At 39.0% G+C, this 18,650-nt stretch overlaps 1 protein-coding gene across 1 annotated transcript in view; it reads right to left on the bottom strand.

Moving 5' to 3' along the window:
* Window positions 1-2,685: 2,685 nt before the first annotated feature.
* Window positions 2,686-18,650, bottom strand: part of LOC131424645 (involucrin-like) — a gene marked incomplete at its 3' end in the record, with an annotated part of 40,031 nt that continues 24,066 nt past the window's right edge. Inside the window, exons 15-22 of the mRNA XM_058583220.1 lie at window positions 17,237-17,294; window positions 16,990-17,141; window positions 14,007-14,064; window positions 13,760-13,911; window positions 10,775-10,832; window positions 10,528-10,679; window positions 4,699-4,792; window positions 2,686-2,784 (exon numbers count right to left, since the gene is read on the bottom strand). Of these exons, the coding sequence (XP_058439203.1) occupies window positions 2,686-2,784; window positions 4,699-4,792; window positions 10,528-10,679; window positions 10,775-10,832; window positions 13,760-13,911; window positions 14,007-14,064; window positions 16,990-17,141; window positions 17,237-17,294 (823 nt within the window). The remainder of the gene's footprint in view (window positions 2,785-4,698; window positions 4,793-10,527; window positions 10,680-10,774; window positions 10,833-13,759; window positions 13,912-14,006; window positions 14,065-16,989; window positions 17,142-17,236; window positions 17,295-18,650) is intronic.

Raw genomic sequence — 18,650 nt, forward strand, 5'->3', positions numbered from 1 at the left:
CCCCTTCCTTTAAAAAGAACAAAAGGAAGTAAGAACACTAAATTCAATGGTACAAGTAAGTACCTGTAAAATTTTATAGCTTTTAGGAAATACCCTGGAAATAATTGATTTTCTTCTATAAAAAACAGTACAAGATGATAATGTACAGGAAAGAGAAAAACATGAAATAGGTGTGATTTCATAGTACAAACCCCATCAAGTCAGGGAATAAGGGCACTGACTTAACAGATACATAAAGTTGAACTAATGTTCAATGATATTATCTGCATAGACTTGGTGTAAAGTTAGTACTAAAACTGGTTTTTAAGGAGAGTCGTTCTCTCGGTTTTAAAAACTTGTCTCTAACTCATGGAATCAAGGACAACTTTTGTTTTACCCCAAGAATAAGAGATTGTAATGTGCACCGATGTCCAGCAATTCAGTGAGAATTTTTCTAACATATTACAGTCTAAAAACATCAAATTCTGAATCCCTAAAAATTTCTGGGAATTCAAGTGATGTAAAGATAAGTGTAGGAACATTCAAGATTAAGATCATTTTTTTGTAATTGTATATATCTTTTTTTTTCCAAACACGAATACTAAACATTGGCATTTGCCAAGTTTTCTCAAATATTCCCACCAAACATGGAAAAAGAAAAGAAATAAAAATCGAAAGTCTTGGATAAGCAGGATTAAATGACCAAACTACCAAAAGCGCTTTATAGATTTAATGCAATTCCAATTTAAACCAATGATATTCCTCATAGAAATAGAAAAAGCAACCATGAAATTCATTTGGAAAAACAAGAGACACAGAATAGCCAAAGCAAACCTTAGGAAGAAGAGTGAAGAAGGTGGCATCACTGTACCAGAACTTAAACTATACTACAGAGCTATAGTAATGAAAACAACATGGTATTGACACCGAAATAGATATGTAGATCAATGGAACAGAATAGAGGACACAGTCACAAATCTACATAAATAGAGTTATCTCTTACTAGACAAAGGCACCAATAACATGCATTGTAGAAAAGTGGTGCTAGGAAAACTAGAAATCCATATGCAGCAAAATGAAATTAAACCTCTATCTTTCACCCTGCACAAAACTCAGCTCAAAGTGGATCAAGGAACTAGGAATTAGACCAGACTCTGCACCTAATAGAAGAAAAAGCAGGCTCAAATCTTCATCATGTCAGCTTAGGATCTGATTCCTAAGGTGCAAGAAATAAAATCAAGAATCAATAAATGGAAAATATTCAAACTAAAATGCTGCTTCTCAGCAAAAGAAAATATCAATGAGGTGAAGAAAGAACCTATTTGAGGAACAAATTTTTAGTACATTCACAACAAATAGAGAAGTAATCATCAGGATATACAAAGAACACAAAAACTTAACACCAACACTTAACACCTAAAAGCAAGCAACCCAATCAATAAATGGGCTAAGGAAATGAGCAGAGACTTCACAGACGAAGATATACAATTGTTCAACAAATGTATGAAAAACTGTTCAACATCTCTAGCAATTAAAGAAATGCAAATCAAAACTAAGTTTTCTTCTCTAGTAAGAATGGCAATTATCAAGAATTTAAGTAACAATAAGTGCTGGCAAGGATTTGGGAAAAATGTATACCATTCATTGCTGGTGGGATTGGAAAATAGTGGAACCACTTTGGAAAGCAATATGAAGATTCCTTAGAAAACTTGGAATGGAACCACCATTTGACCCAGCTATCCCATTCCTCGGCATATACCCCAAAGACTTCAAATCAGCATTCTATAGTTATGCAGCCATCTCAATATATATAGCAGCTCAATTTACAATAGCTAAACTGTGGAACCCACGTAGATGCCCTTCAATAGATGATGGATAAAGAAACTGGTTTATATACACAATGGAATTTTAAAGATCAGCCTTAAAGAAGAATGAAATTATGGCATTTACAGATAAATGAATGGAGTTGGAGAATATCATACTGTGTGAAGTAAGCCTACCCCACAAAACCAAAAGGAAAATGTATTCTCTGATAAGTGGATGCTCCTCCATAATGGGAGCAGGGGGAGGAAAGGGAAGAATGGAGGAACTTTAGGTTGAGCAGAGGCAGGAAGGAGAGGGGAGAAGGTGTGTGTTGGGGAGAAGACGGTGGAATGAAACAGACAGTATTACCCCATGTAAAGGTATGATTCCATGTATGATGTGACTCTACATCATGTACAACCAGAGCAATGAAAAGTTGTGCTCCATTTGTGTAAAAAATTAAATTAATTAAAAAACCAAATGTGACACAGAAAAACACAACCAAGAATGTAGGTTTGACAAAACATGCAGTCAGATTGCCAAAACTAGATTATGATTTCCATAACCAGAAATCAAGTAGGACAGTGTTCATTTTCCAATGGCAATATGCTGATTGATGCAGAGAAAGTCTGACCACAGGATAAAATCATGGCCCTAAGAGGATAGCTGCAGGAGGACTGTAACATTGTGTCTCCTAACAGTGACACACCAGAATTATTTGCACCTGTTTATTACAATGATGGAGCCTATCCCTCAAGTTCTCCTGTGATTTAGTATGTGAAAAGTTGTGATAAAAGCCAGTGGAATACACAATTCTCATCAAAGAAAGCTTTGTGAAGTGATAAACTGGGATACATATTTTTAGAATAAAAGTTTATTTTAAAAAGTTATCTTTTTCCATACCTGCATTGGACACCAGTGTGCCTAAAATTCTTGCATCATCTAGCTGAGCTATGTTTGCTGTTCTCAATCTATTCCTGTGAGAAGATGTACCAAGATCATCTAAAAAATGATGTAGAAGAAACTCAAATTATTTGAGTTTGGTAATAAGAAAGGAGAGATAAACAGATATATATGAGTGATTAGATATGAATATCCTTTACTTTTCAAAATCCATGTAGTTGATTTTCAAAGTAACAAATTGGGTATTCAAAGACTGAATGTGTTTGGTTCCTAACATTACTCTGCTATGGTATAACTTGTTAGTCTGAAGGATTTTAATGAAATGACTACCTTATCTATCTAGGGCTGAGCATGTAGCTCAGTGACAGAGTGTGTTGCTTGTATGACCAAGGCCATTGGACCCATTGCCAGCACCAACATCAGAGGGAAAATATGAATCATGGGGAAATAGTCACTATCTTTCAAAGTCCAGCCAATGTTCCTGTAACAAACCTCATCTCTTATGAATAACTAATGTCAATACAACATATATCCCCTCCCTGCATATTATGGAAGAGGAAGAATGCATAACTTAGGTGTCTTCCCATGCCAACATACCCTCCTGCTTCCCATAATCTCTGGAGCAGGAATAATCTAATCTTTGCTTCCAATGCAATGTTTCATTTGCTTTCCAAAGTGCATTTTCACAAGTTTCCTCATCATTTCTTAAATTACAAAGCTAATTCCTCCCTTCCTTCCTTCCTTCCTTCCTTCCTTCTTCCCTTCCTTCCTCATTTCCCTTCATTTCAGCATTTTCAAAGTATCCTCTTGATTGGTGGTTGTCATGCTTACAATGTTACATTCTCTGTTCAAACTAGTCCCACTTTGTCTCTTTCCTCCATATTTAGCAATTGTATTAAAGAATTATACTTTCTGTCACTTCAACTTTTGGGTCCTCCATATTTGTTAGAAAGCATGTTTGGATATAACAGGAAAATATAAACCATCCCTGGATCTTGTTATTCCTTGAACTTATATCCAACAGATCTTCATCCAGATTTTTCTAAAAGGAAGTCTATACCTTGCTAAATAGAATGTGGTCAGGATACCAAAAATTAAAATAAATGTAGAAGCCTTTAGGAATGTAGAATTCCAGACCTCCTCTGCTCAGACAGAATGTGCCTTTTTTAACATGGTGCAGACTGGATGATCCTTTGAGGCAACAGAAGCTCTGATGAACTGTATCAGCTTCCAGTTCCCATAGTTGATCTCTATTTGGCACCCACCCTCCCTGTCATGACCCCAAATTGAAGCTGTATGAGAAGTCACAGACTATTTGATGGACATTTTCCTGCTGTGGTTTTCCTGATGTCTCCAGAAAAATCATACAATTTTTCTTTTCCTAATTCTCATGTGCTAGACTACATGGCTCTCTCCTAGGAGTACCAACATTTTAAAATAACATCAAATTACACACATGTATGGCTTGCTATGTTCAAAGGTTCATATTCATTTAAGAAAAAAAAAATAGCTCTGCATGATCAGCTACTTTAATCCTTGCTGCCTTCCCAATAGTGATGAATACAGGCAGTGTGGGGAATTTCCACTTCTCAGACAAGTTTTGGAACTGGAAGCGCACAAATTCTCCCCACACTTGGAATAGCCTCTCCATCATCTTCCTAAAGTATTACATGAATTTCACTCCCACCAAAGTATGCACCACCTTCTTTTCTTTTATGCACTCCGTCATTTCTCCCTTTCTTATTCTTCGTTCCCAATGCTCACATCCTTTTCTTTATTTTTTAACTTTCCTATCTGAAGGTGTTTGAAGATGGAATCAATAATTCAGCTCTTCTAGTGATACCCCTAATGAAATGTCTTGCTGAGCCTTTATCCAATATGCCACTCATATATCTTTAATTTCTTTTTCCTTACTACTTATTAGGTGCCTTCCTTCATGTGTTAGAATATACCAGTGTACATGCTTTAAGTAAACATTCAACCTGTGAATTTTATAGGACATATAACTCTTACCTTCTTTATGTTTATTTATTTTCTGTTCAGCTCTTTGATCTTCAGCCGCAGTAAACTTGCCAACATAGCTCAGTGGAAGAGGCTCAGAAACACTCTGGTAAAATTAACATTGATAATGAGTTGCAGAAAGATTTCATTCTTGCTTATTAAGAACAGATCTAAATTCCCATTACTGAAATCAAAGGTACTTAAAAAGCAGAAAGAATTTATTACAAACTAAAACCTTTCCAAAGAGAACCTCATATATGCTCTCTAGAACAAGAATAATTTGTCTTCTCATGGCTATTGTATCTATTAACACAGCATGGAAGGAGAGAGGGAGACATATGCAGAGACAAGGTCCTAACTAATGTGTGTATTTTAGGAAAGAAATAACTTTACTACATGGAAATCTACTTATGCATTCCCCACCAATAAGAAGAGAGATATTCTTGAACAAACACTTTAGACAAATTCTCATTTACAAACTTGTTATAATACAATGTTTAACATTTAGGACACTCAAATGGCAGGCATTGTTTTAGTGGGATAAAATAAATATAGTTGGAATGATAAAAGACTTTGAAAATGTCATGTTGTATATAAATGGAACATTGTAGCAGCTGCTTAATTTGGGTAAACAAATACCTAGAAAACTACATAGTTTTGGTACTCATTTGATAGAAAAAGGAGTTGAATAAGATGACAAAATAGTAAGAAAACATTTATTGACATACATTAAAAAATAGCACGCAGGTTTGGATAGACTCTGCAACTCTTTTCTTTCAAGAAAGAACTTGAAAGATATATACTAAGAAAAAAATGTCAGTCTAGAAGTTTATGGCACTACAGAAGCTGACCTGAGATTTAACCCAATTGACTGGCTTAGAAATCCATGATGACACAGGTTACTGGGCAAAAACTTTGCAGTGCAACTGTATAGAGTCAGGTACCAGGTGAGACAGAGAACACATTGGTTATTGGAATATTAAGAGAATTCCTAAAAGACATAAGCTACTTTCACACACTGGTAGGTGGGAGACTATAAGATCCCCCTCCAGAGATAAAAATGAAAGAATTCCAACAATCTCAGGAAAACAGACACCATTTATATAGACTGTCCATCACAGACTCTGTGACTTCTCATACAGCTTCAATTTGGGGCTAAAAAGTCAGTAGAGTTAACTCCAGGACATACAAAGAACTTAACACCAAATAGGGGAAAAAAACCCCAATAACCCAATTAATAAGTGGGCAAAGGAACTGAAGAGACACTTCACGGAAGAAGAAATACAATGTAAAAAATATATGAAAAAAATATTCAGCATTTTGAGAAATTTAAAGTAAACTATAATGAGAATCCATCACATTCCATTCATAATGGCAATTATCAAGAATGCAAGTTACAGTAAATATTCATGAGGACTGGGGAAAAAGTTCACTGCTACATTGCTGGTAGGACTGTGAATTGGTGCAAGCTCTATGGAAGACCGTATGGATCTTAGAAAAATTGGAATAGAACTACCAGTTATGCCAGTTTGCGTACTCCCTGGACTATACCCAAGGGAGTTAAAATCAGCATACTATAGTGACACAGCCACATCAATGTTTAGCCCCTCAATTCACAAACACCAAGCTAAATAATCAAACTAGGTTCCCTTCAACAGATGAATGGATCAAAAAATGTGATATACATACAATTGAATATTACTCAGATATAATGATGAATAAAACTTTCATATTTTCTGCTAAATGGACAGAACTAGAGACTATCAGGCTAAACAAAATAAGCCAATAAAAAAAAAAACAATGGTCGAAAGTTCTCTCTGATACGTGGATGCTAATCCACAACAAAGGAGGGTAGAGAAGAGAAGAATAGAAGATCATTGAATTAGAAAAAAGGAATAAAAAGAAGGGAGGGGGAGTTAGTAGAGAAAGTCAATAGAGTTAACTGGACTTAACTTTCCTTTTTTAAAATTGAATACATGACCAGTGTAATTCCACATTATGTACAACCACAAATATTGGATCTTAACGAAATGGGTTGCACTCCATGTATGTATAGTATGTCAAAATACACTCTATTGTTATGTATATATAAAAACACCAAATAAAAATTTAAAAAATAAAATAAAATGATAAAAGAGAAAAAAATCAGTAGAGCTGAGGATAGTTTTGGAATTCCATGTGTGGCCCTGGAGACATGGGGCATTGCAAATTCTATCCTACATATTCTTAGTGGCTGACCAGGGAACCATTTCTTCCAGGGTTCCTTTCTGCAGGCTGACTGTATTGTTGATTCATGCAGTTTTTTATACCCGCACAACCCATCTACATCATTAATTGACTGGGGCATCAGATTCAACTTGTCTCCCTCCTTGTCTCTCCTTGAAAATCCCTCCATCTCTTTTCAGCCCTGCTCTCCATTAAACCCTGCCTCCCTCCTCCTATCTTCTCCCCCACAAGATCCCATCCACAAATGCCTGGAGGTATTAGAGATGATTTTACCCTGCCTACCACCATTTCTGAGGGACCCCTGCCCTCTTCGGACCTCGTCTGGTTCTCAGATGGTAGCTCCTTTATATATGAAGGGGTTAACATAGCAGGATATGCTATCATTTCCCTCTCATCCATCATAGAGGCAAAACTTCTCCCACCCAATATCACCAACCAACAAGCTGAACTCATAGCTGCCACAAGGGCATGAAAGCTAGCAGAGGGAAAAACCCTATCCCTATATACCTATCTCCCATGCAGCCATTTGGAAGAAAAGGGGCTATTGAACACCAGAGGGAAGGCAGTCAGTAATTCCACACTTATTTCTGACCTACTACAGGCCTCCAGGCTGCCTTTGCAACTGGGAATAATCCATTGCAAGGCCTACCAAATTGACTCCTCCTTCTAGGGTTCTATCCATTCTTGTCTCTCCTTGAAAATCCCTCCACCTCTTTTCAGCTATGCTGGCTCACATGATCCTGACTTCCAATGGTGAGCTCTGCTGGTTCATATGATATTGCCATCCAATGGTGACCTTGCAGGCTCATATTATCCTTAATCACCAATCAGCTAGCACTGCTGGATCCCATGATCCTTACCCACCAATCAGAAAGCACTCCAGCCAACTGTCAAACCATTGAACCATTAAACTGTCATAACTGTGAAACTGACCTCAGCTCTATAAATATGCAGAGCTGTTTCTCAATAAACGGACATTATCTCCAACGGCAAGCCTTGATTGTTGTTTCAATACTGGAAATCAAAACGGACCAACAGTAGGCCATTATATTGAAGGAGTAATGAAAAGCCCAGGACCAGACAGAGTCATGACAGAATTCCACAAGACCATCACAGGAGACCTAATACCAGTGTTCCTCAAAAGAATTACAAGGCATACTGAAAGAAGGAACGTGGCAAACACATTATAGGAGGGCAATATCACACTTACAAGACAAGTGCATGAGAACAAAACAAGGAATGAAAGTTATTCATAACATTCTTGAGGACCAGAGTTGCAGAAACCCTCATAAAACACTAGAAAACAATTTCAACAATACATGTCAATGATCATACACCATCATGAATCTGGTTGAATTTGAAAAATGCAATGATATGTCAACAAAGGGCAAATCAATAAATGTAGTATACCACACAAAGCACCAAGGAGACAAATTTATGGATAATTTAAAAAGATGTACAAAAAGCTTTCCACAGACTTGAACAGGAGAAAACTCTGAAGCTATGGACAGCACGAACTAAATAAGGATTACGTAGGCTATGTAAGCCGAATAAAACAAATGGAACACATAATGGTGAAAACACTATAGGATTTCCTCTAAAATCAGAAAAGAATGAGATGTGCAAACTCACCACTCCTAAAAAAAAACAGCACCTGAACTGTTAGTAAAAGAAATGAGACAAAGGAAGAAAAGAGATGTAAAAAGTCATGTGTACAGATTAAGGGTTGGAGTTGTGGTTCAGAGGTTGAAGGACCTCAAAAGCAATCCCCAGAAAAAACAACAAAAACAACAAAAAGAATAAACACGATAATAAAAGTTGGTGAGAATGTCAAAGAAATAGTATACTCACACATTATTAGGGTGACCACACATGAGGGCAATCACTGTGGGAAGCACTATGGAGATTCCTCCAAAAACAAGCAATGGAAACACCCCAGGATCTTGATATCCATGCCTCTTTTGGGTTCATCTGACAAGCAGGGACACAAGTGTATCAATGTCTGTAGCCGCATAACTCTTACCATCAGTGACATGTTGAATGGATTATACAGTGAGGCGTATATACACGAACAAGTTTTAGTATATCTTGAAGAATGAACTTATACCATTTTCGATGAGCAGAAGGAAGTGGAGAATACCATGCTCAATTCAAGAAGTCACATGAGAATATGGAGCATTGAAAGGATTCCAATCAAGGCAGAAGATAAAGCAACCTACTAGGAACAAGATAGGCATGGATATCCTGAAGTGAAACCAAAGTTTAGTAGAGCAGAAAAATATCATTGGGAGGACACAAGAGTTAGGGTAGTGGAGGGAATGTTGAGGAAAATACTCTACAAGCATGAAATTATATCATGGTGAATTGCAATTCAATGTATATCTATAAATAATCACTACATCAACGAATGAGTTAGACCAGTAGATTAGAGCAAGTTGAGGGTGGAGGGAAATAAGAGAGAGGAACCAGGGTCTGAATGGTGTAAAAAAAACACGTGTATGAATATGTCCATATGAACCCAACTATCATGTTTAATCCAATGCAAAAGCAAAACGGATGGAATTGGGCAAACTGGATATCCATACCAAGAAGAGTGAAACTAGGTCTCTGTTTCTCCCCATGCACAACACAACACAACACAAGAGGGGTAACAAACCTAGATATACAAATGTGAAACAGGGCAGCCATTGGAAGGAATACAGGGGAAACAACTCCGAATATAGGCATCGAATAAGACTTTAGGAAGAGGAATATTGCATGTGAGAACGTGCTCGCAAGAAGTGGTAAACAAGAGCGCATCCAAATTCAATCTGCAGAACAGCAAAGAACACCATTCACAGGGTGAGGAGAAAGCATATAGCCTAGGAGATGAGCTTTTGCCAGTTTCTCTTGGAAAGTGGATTGTCATACTAAATATATAAACAGCTAAAGGTACTGAGCTCTGGGAAGACAAACAGCCCATTTAACCAATGGCACATGATCTCGAAGTGCACAAAGGAACATGGATAATCGCTCAGCTCATCAAGATAGTAACAATCCCAGTCTTCACACATCAGGGACATGCAAATCCAATTTCAACAGCGAGTCCATCTGACCCCATTCGGGAAGGTAATGTTGAGAACAAAAAAGATACACACTGATGATCATGTGGAAAAAGAAATGCTTCAACATTGTTGGTGAGGATGCTTATTACTACCATGCACTATGGGAATCAGAATGGAGCTTACTCCTAAAACTCAAAAGGGCCCAATGTACTAATGCCCACTCTTTACTGAAAAACTCTAGTCAGCACTCAAACAATGGTTTATTTGGGGGCATGAAATTCCCTCTTCCAGGTTCCAGTAGCTATGCATTGGCTTTGCTTTCTAGTTCTTTATTCCACATTCTCAGGCCTGACAGTTCTTGACTCCCACAAAGTACAATCCTATCCTTATGCCTCTCCTGGTGAGACACTTATTTTCTTTTGTGACCCTGAGTTAGGGGCCCTCTGTGTAGGATCATTGTCACCATTATGAGGATAGAAGAGATGATATGCTAAAACAACAAACAAAAAATAGAAGAAGAAATCAAAGATGTGGCCAGGGGATGGGAAACAAGTATTAAAACATGCCTTACCTTGGGGTCAGGTGATGAAGGGTTAGCATCACGCAAGCCCTTCTTCGTGGTATGTATTAAATGGGAGGTGGAAACCTCATGTTCTCTTTCACTCTTGGTATGATTGCTGTCCAGCAATTCTCGGTGTTCTTGTTTCCCGAGGTCGATTTTACCTGTTATGGGAATAAGTCGAAAGTAAAACATACATGAAACTCTGTGTAATTGTAAGTTAATGAATAGCACACTTGGCAGTCTTCAAAGACATTACCATGATTCCTGGATGGCCGGAAGTTTTCACATACTTCTTCTTTTTCTTCAGGGGCATTCTGGGAAGGAAAAACACAGGATGCCAGGAATTAGCAAGCACTATAAAGACACTTTCTTCTCGGCAGCACAGAGATCATTTTCTAAAACACACCACATCTGATGCCACAAAGCAAGGATCAGTTCATAGGAAAAAATTAGGGAGAATACCTGGCGTTCCATCAGACTTTTATGCAATGAAATCAGAAATCAACAGTAGAATAAAAACACAGGAGCCCCTCTAGCCCCCTAGACTCAGTGATCAAATACTGGAGAGCAGAAGACACGATAGATGAAATAAATAATACTTCAAGGTTACTGAGAACAGCCACACAACATATCCACAACCCAGGGATACTCAGAAGGTTGATCAGAGAAGAAGGTTCACAGCCCTGATCTTACTCCTTATGAGGACAGAAAATCTCCCAGACACAAACCTCCCATTACATTTCAAGGCCATGGAAAAAGAAGAGATCAACACTAAAAGCAGCCCTTGAAGGCAAATAATTGAAATCAGAACCAAACTTTAAGAAATGAAAGCAACAAGGTTCCAACAAATTCAACAATAGACAAACTTGGTTCTTTGAAACCTACCGTAAATTTGATCAAAGTTTATGCACACTATCCAGAGAAAGAGGGACAAGACTCAATTTCCTGAAATTTGGGATGAAAAGGATCGATCACCGTGGAGCACAATGAAATAGAGAGGATAATCAGAAACTATTTGGGAAACTTATACCTGCATTGCCTACCCAAATGCACATCAGAAATTTCAACAGATCCAAATCCAGCAATGAAATTGAAGATGCCCTGAAACCTACCAACAAAGGAAAGCCCAGGACCTGATGGAAGCTGAGCCCAGTTCAACCAGTCCTTTTCAAACGAGTTAATGGGAAACCCCCTGAAACCATTCCATTATGGAGAAATGGAGGGAACCCGGCCAGACTCATTCTATGAATGCCGCATCACCCCGATTCCAAAACCAGACAAAGACCCATCAGGAAACAAAACTTGAGGCCAATAATCCTCATGAAAATAAATGCAGAAGATCTTCGTAAAACATGGGTAATTCACTTACCAAAGCACAGGAAAAAGATAGGACACCACTAGGATCCCATGCGATCCATCTCGGGATGCAATTTGGGCTCCAGAGATGCAAAACAACAGACATTAGGGCAACCACACATATGGGCAACCACACATTAGGGCAATCACTGTGGGAAGCACTATGGAGATTCCTCCAAAAACAAGCAATGGAAACACCCCAGGATCTTGATATCCACGCCTCTTTTGGGTTCATCTGACAAGCAGGGACACAAGTGTATCAATGTCTGTAGCCGCATAACTCTTACCATCAGTGACATGTTGAATGGATTATACAGTGAGGCGTATATACACGAACAAGTTTTAGTATATCTTGAAGAATGAACTTATACCATTTTCGATGAGCGGAAGGAAGTGGAGAATACCATGCTCAATTCAATATGACACATGAGAATATGGAGCATTGAAAAGATTCCCATCAAAGCAGAAAGGAAAGCAACCTACTAGGAACAAGGTAGGCATGGTTATCCTGAAGTGAAACCAAAGTTTAGTAGAGCAGAAAAATATCATTGGGAGGACACAAGAGTTAGGGTAGTGGAGGGAATGTTGAGGAAAATACTCTACAAGCATGAAATTATATCATGGTGAATTGCAATTCAATGTATATCTATAAATAATCACTACATCAACGAATGAATGGTAGTTAGACCAGTAGATTAGAGCAAGTTGAGGGTGGAGGGAAATAAGAGAGAGGAACCAGGGTCTGAATGGTGTAAAAAAAACACGTGTATGAATATGTCCATATGAACCCAACTATCATGTTTAATCCAATGCAAAAGCAAAACGGATGGAATTGGGCAAACTGGATATCCATACCAAGAAGAGTGAAACTAGGTCTCTGTTTCTCCCCATGCACAACACAACACAACACAAGAGGGGTAACAAACCTAGATATACAAATGTGAAACAGGGCAGCCATTGGAAGGAATACAGGGGAAACAACTCCGAATATAGGCATCGAATAAGACTTTAGGAAGAGGAATATTGCATGTGAGAACGTGCTCGCAAGAAGTGGTAAACAAGAGCGCATCCAAATTCAATCTGCAGAACAGCAAAGAACACCATTCACAGGGTGAGGAGAAAGCATATAGCCTAGGAGATGAGCTTTTGCCAGTTTCTCTTGGAAAGTGGATTGTCATACTAAATATATAAACAGCTAAAGGTACTGAGCTCTGGGAAGACAAACAGCCCATTTAACCAATGGCACATGATCTCGAAGTGCACAAAGGAACATGGATAATCGCTCAGCTCATCAAGATAGTAACAATCCCAGTCTTCACACATCAGGGACATGCAAATCCAATTTCAACAGCGAGTCCATCTGACCCCATTCGGGAAGGTAATGTTGAGAACAAAAAAGATACACACTGATGATCATGTGGAAAAAGAAATGCTTCAACATTGTTGGTGAGGATGCTTATTACTACCATGCACTATGGGAATCAGAATGGAGCTTACTCCTAAAACTCAAAAGGGCCCAATGTACTAATGCCCACTCTTTACTGAAAAACTCTAGTCAGCACTCAAACAATGGTTTATTTGGGGGCATGAAATTCCCTCTTCCAGGTTCCAGTAGCTATGCATTGGCTTTGCTTTCTAGTTCTTTATTCCACATTCTCAGGCCTGACAGTTCTTGACTCCCACAAAGTACAATCCTATCCTTATGCCTCTCCTGGTGAGACACTTATTTTCTTTTGTGACCCTGAGTTAGGGGCCCTCTGTGTAGGATCATTGTCACCATTATGAGGATAGAAGAGATGATATGCTAAAACAACAAACAAAAAATAGAAGAAGAAATCAAAGATGTGGCCAGGGGATGGGAAACAAGTATTAAAACATGCCTTACCTTGGGGTCAGGTGATGAAGGGTTAGCATCACGCAAGCCCTTCTTCGTGGTATGTATTAAATGGGAGGTGGAAACCTCATGTTCTCTTTCACTCTTGGTATGATTGCTGTCCAGCAATTCTCGGTGTTCTTGTTTCCCGAGGTCGATTTTACCTGTTATGGGAATAAGTCGAAAGTAAAACATACATGAAACTCTGTGTAATTGTAAGTTAATGAATAGCACACTTGGCAGTCTTCAAAGACATTACCATGATTCCTGGATGGCCGGAAGTTTTCACATACTTCTTCTTTTTCTTCAGGGGCATTCTGGGAAGGAAAAACACAGGATGCCAGGAATTAGCAAGCACTATAAAGACACTTTCTTCTCGGCAGCACAGAGATCATTTTCTAAAACACACCACATCTGATGCCACAAAGCAAGGATCAGTTCATAGGAAAAAATTAGGGAGAATACCTGGCGTTCCATCAGACTTTTATGCAATGAAATCAGAAATCAACAGTAGAATAAAAACACAGGAGCCCCTCTAGCCCCCTAGACTCAGTGATCAAATACTGGAGAGCAGAAGACACGATAGATGAAATAAATAATACTTCAAGGTTACTGAGAACAGCCACACAACATATCCACAACCCAGGGATACTCAGAAGGTTGATCAGAGAAGAAGGTTCACAGCCCTGATCTTACTCCTTATGAGGACAGAAAATCTCCCAGACACAAACCTCCCATTACATTTCAAGGCCATGGAAAAAGAAGAGATCAACACTAAAAGCAGCCCTTGAAGGCAAATAATTGAAATCAGAACCAAACTTTAAGAAATGAAAGCAACAAGGTTCCAACAAATTCAACAATAGACAAACTTGGTTCTTTGAAACCTACCGTAAATTTGATCAAAGTTTATGCACACTATCCAGAGAAAGAGGGACAAGACTCAATTTCCTGAAATTTGGGATGAAAAGGATCGATCACCGTGGAGCACAATGAAATAGAGAGGATAATCAGAAACTATTTGGGAAACTTATACCTGCATTGCCTACCCAAATGCACATCAGAAATTTCAACAGATCCAAATCCAGCAATGAAATTGAAGATGCCCTGAAACCTACCAACAAAGGAAAGCCCAGGACCTGATGGAAGCTGAGCCCAGTTCAACCAGTCCTTTTCAAACGAGTTAATGGGAAACCCCCTGAAACCATTCCATTATGGAGAAATGGAGGGAACCCGGCCAGACTCATTCTATGAATGCCGCATCACCCCGATTCCAAAACCAGACAAAGACCCATCAGGAAACAAAACTTGAGGCCAATAATCCTCATGAAAATAAATGCAGAAGATCTTCGTAAAACATGGGTAATTCACTTACCAAAGCACAGGAAAAAGATAGGACACCACTAGGATCCCATGCGATCCATCTCGGGATGCAATTTGGGCTCCAGAGATGCAAAACAACAGACATTAGGGCAACCACACATATGGGCAACCACACATTAGGGCAATCACTGTGGGAAGCACTATGGAGATTCCTCCAAAAACAAGCAATGGAAACACCCCAGGATCTTGATATCCACGCCTCTTTTGGGTTCATCTGACAAGCAGGGACACAAGTGTATCAATGTCTGTAGCCGCATAACTCTTACCATCAGTGACATGTTGAATGGATTATACAGTGAGGCGTATATACACGAACAAGTTTTAGTATATCTTGAAGAATGAACTTATACCATTTTCGATGAGCGGAAGGAAGTGGAGAATACCATGCTCAATTCAAGAAGTCACATGAGAATATGGAGCATTGAAAGGATTCCAATCAAGCAGAAGATAAAGCAACCTACTAGGAACAAGATAGGCATGGATATCCTGAAGTGAAACCAAAGTTTAGTAGAGCAGAAAAATATCATTGGGAGGACACAAGAGTTAGGGTAGTGGAGGGAATGTTGAGGAAAATACTCTACAAGCATGAAATTATATCATGGTGAATTGCAATTCAATGTATATCTATAAATAATCACTACATCAACGAATGAATGGTAGTTAGACCAGTAGATTAGAGCAAGTTGAGGGTGGAGGGAAATAAGAGAGAGGAACCAGGGTCTGAATGGTGTAAAAAAAACACGTGTATGAATATGTCCATATGAACCCAACTATCATGTTTAATCCAATGCAAAAGCAAAACGGATGGAATTGGGCAAACTGGATATCCATACCAAGAAGAGTGAAACTAGGTCTCTGTTTCTCCCCATGCACAACACAACACAACACAAGAGGGGTAACAAACCTAGATATACAAATGTGAAACAGGGCAGCCATTGGAAGGAATACAGGGGAAACAACTCCGAATATAGGCATCGAATAAGACTTTAGGAAGAGGAATATTGCATGTGAGAACGTGCTCGCAAGAAGTGGTAAACAAGAGCGCATCCAAATTCAATCTGCAGAACAGCAAAGAACACCATTCACAGGGTGAGGAGAAAGCATATAGCCTAGGAGATGAGCTTTTGCCAGTTTCTCTTGGAAAGTGGATTGTCATACTAAATATATAAACAGCTAAAGGTACTGAGCTCTGGGAAGACAAACAGCCCATTTAACCAATGGCACATGATCTCGAAGTGCACAAAGGAACATGGATAATCGCTCAGCTCATCAAGATAGTAACAATCCCAGTCTTCACACATCAGGGACATGCAAATCCAATTTCAACAGCGAGTCCATCTGACCCCATTCGGGAAGGTAATGTTGAGAACAAAAAAGATACACACTGATGATCATGTGGAAAAAGAAATGCTTCAACATTGTTGGTGAGGATGCTTATTACTACCATGCACTATGGGAATCAGAATGGAGCTTACTCCTAAAACTCAAAAGGGCCCAAAGTACTAATGCCCACTCTTTACTGAAAAACTCTAGTCAGCACTCAAACAATGGTTTATTTGGGGGCATGAAATTCCCTCTTCCAGGTTCCAGTAGCTATGCATTGGCTTTGCTTTCTAGTTCTTTATTCCACATTCTCAGGCCTGACAGTTCTTGACTCCCACAAAGTACAATCCTATCCTTATGCCTCTCCTGGTGAGACACTTATTTTCTTTTGTGACCCTGAGTTAGGGGCCCTCTGTGTAGGATCATTGTCACCATTATGAGGATAGAAGAGATGATATGCTAAAACAACAAACAAAAAATAGAAGAAGAAATCAAAGATGTGGCCGGGGATGGGAAACAAGTATTAAAACATGCCTTACCTTGGGGTCAGGTGATGAAGGGTTAGCATCACGCAAGCCCTTCTTCGTGGTATGTATTAAATGGGAGGTGGAAACCTCATGTTCTCTTTCACTCTTGGTATGATTGCTGTCCAGCAATTCTCGGTGTTCTTGTTTCCCGAGGTCGATTTTACCTGTTATGGGAATAAGTCGAAAGTAAAACATACATGAAACTCTGTGTAATTGTAAGTTAATGAATAGCACACTTGGCAGTCTTCAAAGACATTACCATGATTCCTGGATGGCCGGAAGTTTTCACATACTTCTTCTTTTTCTTCAGGGGCATTCTGGGAAGGAAAAACACAGGATGCCAGGAATTAGCAAGCACTATAAAGACACTTTCTTCTCGGCAGCACAGAGATCATTTTCTAAAACACACCACATCTGATGCCACAAAGCAAGGATCAGTTCATAGGAAAAAATTAGGGAGAATACCTGGCGTTCCATCAGACTTTTATGCAATGAAATCAGAAATCAACAGTAGAATAAAAACACAGGAGCCCCTCTAGCCCCCTAGACTCAGTGATCAAATACTGGAGAGCAGAAGACACGATAGATGAAATAAATAATACTTCAAGGTTACTGAGAACAGCCACACAACATATCCACAACCCAGGGATACTCAGAAGGTTGATCAGAGAAGAAGGTTCACAGCCCTGATCTTACTCCTTATGAGGACAGAAAATCTCCCAGACACAAACCTCCCATTACATTTCAAGGCCATGGAAAAAGAAGAGATCAACACTAAAAGCAGCCCTTGAAGGCAAATAATTGAAATCAGAACCAAACTTTAAGAAATGAAAGCAACAAGGTTCCAACAAATTCAACAATAGACAAACTTGGTTCTTTGAAACCTACCGTAAATTTGATCAAAGTTTATGCACACTATCCAGAGAAAGAGGGACAAGACTCAATTTCCTGAAATTTGGGATGAAAAGGATCGATCACCGTGGAGCACAATGAAATAGAGAGGATAATCAGAAACTATTTGGGAAACTTATACCTGCATTGCCTACCCAAATGCACATCAGAAATTTCAACAGATCCAAATCCAGCAATGAAATTGAAGATGCCCTGAAACCTACCAACAAAGGAAAGCCCAGGACCTGATGGAAGCTGAGCCCAGTTCAACCAGTCCTTTTCAAACGAGTTAATGGGAAACCCCCTGAAACCATTCCATTATGGAGAAATGGAGGGAACCCGGCCAGACTCATTCTATGAATGCCGCATCACCCCGATTCCAAAACCAGACAAAGACCCATCAGGAAACAAAACTTGAGGCCAATAATCCTCATGAAAATAAATGCAGAAGATCTTCGTAAAACATGGGTAATTCACTTACCAAAGCACAGGAAAAAGATAGGACACCACTAGGATCCCATGCGATTCATCTGGGGATGCAATTTGGGCTCCAGAGATGCAAAACAACAGACATTAGGGCAACCACACATATGGGCAACCACACATTAGGGCAATCACTGTGGGAAGCACTATGGAGATTCCTCCAAAAACAAGCAATGGAAACACCCCAGGACCTTGATATCCACGCCTCTTTTGGGTTCATCTGACAAGCAGGGACACAAGTGTATCAATGTCTGTAGCCGCATAACTCTTACCATCAGTGACATGTTGAATGGATTATA

This window comes from Marmota monax, unplaced genomic scaffold (genome assembly GCF_021218885.2).
Source record: "Marmota monax isolate L192 unplaced genomic scaffold, Marmota_monax_Labrador192_F-V1.1 WCK01_AAM20220418_F8-fsc00959, whole genome shotgun sequence".
Taxonomy (NCBI): domain Eukaryota; kingdom Metazoa; phylum Chordata; class Mammalia; order Rodentia; family Sciuridae; genus Marmota; species Marmota monax.